The following is a 6,698-nucleotide window of genomic DNA, read 5'->3' as shown; positions in this document are numbered from 1 at the left end:
TGGATAGTGGGTCATTTTGTGGCTTTCTGGGAGATCCTGTCATAGTATTACTAGTTTAGCCCATGCCCATTTCTCTAACCCTGCTCCCATTGGTTCAGCAGCTTTATTCATCTGTCAGTCAAAGCACTGGCTCCACCTTATTCCCCTCACTAACCCCTCCCCCTCCCACAGCTTCACAGAAAGACCCACTATCTGCTGGAGGACAAGTCTCAATGTTAAAGAGACTATTATTTCTCTCCTCTCTTCTACTCTCCTTCTCTGCTTTCTTCTCCTCCATCACTCTTTGCTCAAGGTCACATCTCAATACTTTCTTCCTGTCTTCTCTTCTGTCCTCATCTGTCCTTTTATTTCCTCACCTCTGTCTGTCATCCTCATTTTTCCTCCTCTGCACCTCTCCCCTGGTCTGAAGAGTTGTGGATGAGTGAAGCCAGGAGGAGACAAAGAGAAGAAGAGAGGAGCAGAAGTAAGGCAGTATTGAGATGTGTCCCACAGCAGCTGAGGACTGACTCTCATTCCAGAGTGCTGTTCCCCTCTCTGTTACGCAGTGACCATTAGTCTCTCCCCTTGTCTTCCACAGCTCTAAAGAAGAGACAAGGAGGCTTGGAAGGGAGCACATGGTTGGAATGTGATTCAGTCCCTTGCTCAGGACAAAAGTGTAAAGCCATGCTATAACTGCTTAGCATACTAAGCTAACCAAACATGCAAACACACACAAAACACCCATACACAAACAAAATACGGTAAATGTACAATATGGTACAGAGATGTTGGAGTATGCACAAGACTTTTTCAGTGTGAATGGGTCACATTGCAAAACATACACACATATCTTCCTTACACATACACAGTGAAGATGTTTTTATCCGAAATAGTTTATCATTCTGAATACGTATTAACTGTTTTGTGTTTTATTGCTGTTGTTGTTTTTGTTGACATGTTTATTGTTTTTGTCTGTTGCTATGACCATGAGATGCTGTCACGTTGGTTAGGGCTATGATTGAAAAATCAACAAGGGATGTACGACCATATTGTTCAGACACAGACTTGATCTAAAAAAGGAACATTTTATTGAGGTTTTAACTGTGGCTGACTTTATTTAGTTGAATAACTTCAGCCTTAATGCCACTTTTCTGGGTGTCATGTCATCTTCACAACTTGCTGAAATAGGTGTGTAGTTATGTAATCTTCAACTCTGAATTTCCGGTATGAAATAACCGGAAATAACAATATTGCAAGCTATATGCATGCATCTTAGGTTTACTGTATAATTGTAGCCAAACGCACATACACTGACAGGTGTGTCAGTAAATGTACTGGTAAAAGAAGCAGAACGGTTTTCTACACTCTGCTCACGTAGGCTAACAATACCTTTCATTTTCCTCATACCAGCATCATCACTTGAAATCACCTTTTCGTCGTTTGGTGGAACTGTATTAGCCCCTATAATAGTTATCTGATTTAAAAACTGCACATGAAAAACAGTAGTTAAGCTAAAATGCTCATTTCAATTTAAACGTATTAACCTATAACCATTAACCTAATGCCAAGTGTTGAACCAAACAGTGGCCTTTGCAAATGGCTCTGCCCCTGTTAAAAAGTAAGAACAGAATCGAGACGTATCCTGTTGAGAATAGTTTGAAAAGCCAGGACTCACTCACGCCCCAAGACCTAGGACTAAAAACAACCTACACCTGAACCATCACACGCAGGAAAATATAAAGGAAAATAGAGGGATCTGTAAAACACTAAAAGACACACAAACTGGTGTGAAAGTTTGGTCTCACTAACTCGGATTGCATTACTACTACCTACTTACACTTTGCGTGCTGCTCTTTTGTGTCCCTCTTATTTACCGAAAGTCAAACGGCAAAATAGCAACTTCAAATTTGCAAAATTAAAAGCAGCTCAGAGACCAACAACATTCTGACAGAGCTGCTCTAAAGACTTTAAATATTCCAGTTACCTACCCACAAGGGAAAAGGGACAGACAGAAAGGTTAGTAGACAGACAGATAAACAGACTGACAGCCTCTATCCTTATGGTGTAGGCACACCCCGGGTGTACCTTTGCCATTTTCCACAGTTGTAGACCCGTCCTCATATCCGTTATCATAGCAACAGACTAGTATTATAGTGGTTGCCATATCAGGTTTGTCTTTTTTTTGTGTGTGTGTGTGTTTTTTTTATTTGTTTGTTTTCCAGACGACAGTATTGTAGTTTCAATGTTTACCCTCAAAACTCAAACGAAATTATTGTTACTGAACTTGACAGCTTTTTATACAGTGAGCAATAGAATTATCATTAACCTGCTTGGATCTCATTGGCTCCTTCCTTAATGTATCAGTATTGGAGGTTAAGCTCTCTGACTGTTGGGTGACCCTAAGCCAGAAGCTCCTTGCTTTGAGCCCAAAAATTGAGTTTCAGGCCTGTTCTGTTGGACACCCAGAGGACAAAAGTGCTAGTATGTTTTAATGAGCCTCAGGTTTCAAGGTTACAATGTGACTTCATCAGTTTTGGAGCCCCTGGTTTTAGGATCCTCACAGTCCCAGAATGCCATTGTTTTAGATGACTGAGAACCGCCTAGAACACAGCCATACCATACACCAGAAAGTTTATGTAATATGGCTAACAAGAGGTAGCCGTGGCTTTTACCAAATGTCTCAGCTCCCAGCTGTAGCCCCATTTTGTGTCCCTTCCTAGAAAGTGTTTAGTTTTAATTATTTTTAAGGGACTTAAGATGGCACCAGTGGGAGCAACACGTTGCTGTTCAAGTTCTGTAATAACAGAGAATACATGTGTCATGTGACTTTAAACCATCTTTTAGCATTTTTAACTGAAGATACACTTTCCCAAACTTGGTGTGAAGTATGGCTCTGGTCTAGTTGTGTCACATAAAAATGCTCTGTATGATCTATCCTTGAATTAATGAACAATGATGATGCTTCAAATGGATATTACTGGCAACTCTAATGAATGGATGGATGGATGGACAAACAGCCAAGCCAAATGTAACTCGATTGCACTTGGTGTCAGTGAGTGAATGAATGCATCAAAATCATAATTAAAGAATGAATGTGGAGTATATATAAACTGATGGATGAATAAATGAATGAATGTGTGGAATGTACAGAATGTTAGCCCATGATTGCTTGCTTTAATAGTAAAAACATCCTTAGGTTTTATTGGTGAAAATTTTATTGAGGCAGAGAATCTGGTTGGTCCCGATCATTAAACGTGAAGAGAAAGACTGGAATAAATTGTCCTCGTTACTCACAGATACACACAAACACAAATATGCACACTGTCATAGAGCAGATGAAAATTACACACAAAGTCTTTAACCTGTACACAACTTTTCATTGGCTATGTTGTCCTCTCAGTTAGAATGACATACAAGGATACATTTGGAACTGTATATGAAAGGACATATGCACACACAAACATACAAATTCTCCAGAGACATAGTGTACATGAGACAAATCGACCCTCTCGTAACACACACTACACCCACCTTCGGCGACAATCATACACTAACACATGGCAATATTGCACCCTCTTCCTGATTATTGATCTCTGGTAAGTATTGATGTGGTGTGTCAGTGAAAACTATTATTCTCCTACCCCTTCACTTTTTATTTTTTTCAAATATAAATTGCTGTCATATTTTAGCACATTTACAAGAATTATGCCATTTTGTTTTGCAGAATATGTGGTAGCACTTTGTATTGGTGAGTAATTAAATCACCTAAGATGTTGTGTTTCAGGGTGTGCTGACCTCCACCTTCTGGACATGCTGAGTCCCATGGAGAGAAAGCGGCAGGGATATACACACGAGCTCATTGTTACTGAAGAGAACTATGTCAACGATCTGCAGCTTGTCACTGAGGTACGTACAGAAATGAACACAACTAGAGAGCTTTTAACTAGAGCACAGACCGAAAACCATTGTTCCAAAAAAAAAAAAAAAACCAAAAAACTGATTTTTTACCCTGGACACAAAACGTACAAATACACAACTCTTGGCCTTTAAAGAACACTGGTCTGTAGCTGCTAAGTGCAACACAAACATGTACACACAGACACTCATTTGCACATATCTTTGATAATTAACACAGTAGAGAAGCACCATCATGTTCACCCTGTTGATCAATGACACATAAACGAACACACAATCTCATGAATACAATTTCATCTTTGCAGAAGATTATTGACGGGACAGCTGCTCACTAAGGCAGAAATGCCACATAGAGGGTTCGCTGGTTCGAATCCCTGTGTTACTTCTAGCTTGGACGGGCATCCCTACAGACAATTGGCCGTGTCTGCAGGTGGGAAGGCAGATGTGGGTATGTGTCCTGGTCACTGCACTAGCGCCTCCTCTGGTCGGTCGGGCGCCTGTTGGAGGGAAGGGGGAGCTGGGGGGAATAACAATATCCTCCCCCATGCTACGTCCCCCTGGTGAAACTCCTCACTGTCAGGTGAAAAGAAGTGGCTGGCGACCCCACATGTATCAGAGGAGGCATGTGGTAGTCTGCAGCCTTCCCTGGATCGGCAGAGGGGATGGAGCAGCAGTGACTGAGACGGCTTGGAAAATAGGGTAATTGGCCAGGTACAATTGGGGAGAAAAAGGGGGAACACCCCCCCCCCCAAAAAAAAAGAATTGCCACATAGAGCAAAACGTGGTCATTCATGCACATTTGCAAACATAGAAATTGTGTGGCCCTGACTAGTCATTCTGTTTTGCTGTTTTGTAGATCTTCCAGAAGCCTCTGTTGGAGTGTGAGCTGCTGACAGAGAAGGAGGTGGCAATGATCTTCGTCAACTGGAAGGAGCTCATTATGTGCAACATCAAACTGCTCAAGTAAAAATATGCACTTTAACTCAACACATATCACACTCATACACTCAATGGGCCTGCCATCGTCATGATGCACACCATCCATGCTCGCTGAAACACATACTTTAAGGATAATTAGGGTGTTTTACAATCGGTGTCTTATTTTTGTAGGTTTTTCCGTTGTGGATATCAGACATAATTTTACTCACTGGCTTTTGGATAGAGATTTTGGACATGGGACCACTGCTGGACACAACTGTACAACAGCATCTTATGGTGCCACCGAATACATTCCTTAGAATTGTACTTTCAAAACAAAAAAATCCTAGTTCCTCAGTTAGACTGTGTAAATGATTTCCCATTATGGATGATTTCTCAACTGCACTGTCCGGGTAGTTTATCGAAGGTTGCTACTACCTACGATAAGTAGGATGGTCAATTTGAACTACATAGTAGTTCAGCAATGCAATGGACTGTTTTTGACAGTATTACACATTTCAGGTAATAACTTAACTCTCAATTTCCTTTACCGTTGTAAATATATGGTTTAGATGATTGGGTTGAACAGAACTTGTTGAAACATGTCTGACGCTCATATTCTGTGGCACCATAACATGCCATTGTGAAACTATGTCCAGTGGTGATCTTGTGTCCAAAGTCTCTACATTGAAGCTGGTTATTAAAATGATATCATAGCCGATATGCATGAGTTTGTAATAAAAGGAATTATCCTACACCAATATAACAAACCACCACACACACTAATCACTTTTATGAACAAACGAACTCACAGGAACACACAAATTAAAGATGCATAATGTTTAAAGATAATGTATAATATGCAAGCACCAATTTGTGGGCTCAAGCCTTTCTGCGCTCAACGGAAGGAAGCAGCTCAATTGGCCAAAATTTAAGCCTCAAGCAGCAAGAGCGGGTTTCAGGCCTCACAAAGCCAAGCTAAATCAGTTCAGCTAGTTTGATTCTGTTTAAAGAAGGAGCGAGACCAATCACACACTTGTTTCATCATTAGAATTTATGCAGGAAAAAAATTCTAAATTCAACAAAGATGTCCATATAGTAAATAACATATTATCTTGTCTACCATATAGTCAATGCATTGGGGAGTTCATTGCTGAAAAAAAACGAATACAGTGCCGTTTAGTAATGTTTTCCTCCAAAAAGAATTAGCAAAAGTAAATACTTTGACTGGAGTTAATGACAGGCTTATGAAAAGAGAAAAATGGTAATGCAGTGAAAGGTGCTATTATGACGCTATGCTGCTTTTTGCTCTGTTTCAGCTACAAATGGTCCAGGTTGTGTGGTATGTTTGATTTGTTGCTATGCTGAAGATGAATAAGTAGTTTATCCTACAATTTGTTCATTTTCAATAGGCATACTCCCATGGTTTGGCTGATTGATTACTGATTCAATGAATGATCTTCAGAGTAGAACTTTAAATCGACACGGGTATTGACTGAAATATGAGCTAGTGCCAGCCAAGTAAAGAATGAGGATACAATAGAATGCAAAGATACTGTTTGGCCCAGATGTGCAATATTGTATATTACATTGCACCCATTTTGGTTAAAGATGTGCCCGAATACTTGATAAAAAAATTAGCAATTTATGTAGTGATTTTGCATTTATTATATAACTCATATAATAAGGTTTCCAATTATACCAAAGTAATGCGTTAGGCTAAGAACTCCAGAATGCTTTAAGGTTCTGTACATAAGCCTCTAGCACCGGCCCGTCGTGTCTCGTAATACCACTTTGTACCTTAAGAGGTGATAGTGAGTCACTGTAGCATCCAGTCTGCCCTTTTCTCAGTTTAAACTTAAAAAAAATTCACAACAATTTAACTG

General features: G+C 40.0%; 1 protein-coding gene across 1 annotated transcript in view; it reads left to right on the top strand.

Annotated features, from left to right (window-relative positions):
* itsn1 (intersectin 1 (SH3 domain protein)) overlaps window positions 1-6,698 on the top strand; it is a 68,135-nt gene that overhangs the window by 50,548 nt on the left and 10,889 nt on the right. The window contains exons 32-33 of the mRNA XM_056291580.1: window positions 3,764-3,885; window positions 4,751-4,857. Of these exons, the coding sequence (XP_056147555.1) occupies window positions 3,764-3,885; window positions 4,751-4,857 (229 nt within the window). The remainder of the gene's footprint in view (window positions 1-3,763; window positions 3,886-4,750; window positions 4,858-6,698) is intronic.

Source organism: Lampris incognitus, chromosome 13 (assembly GCF_029633865.1).
Source record: "Lampris incognitus isolate fLamInc1 chromosome 13, fLamInc1.hap2, whole genome shotgun sequence".
Lineage (NCBI taxonomy): Eukaryota > Metazoa > Chordata > Actinopteri > Lampriformes > Lampridae > Lampris > Lampris incognitus.
The sequence above is the reverse complement of the archived record's forward strand: the minus strand, read 5'-3'. Positions and strand labels throughout refer to the sequence as shown.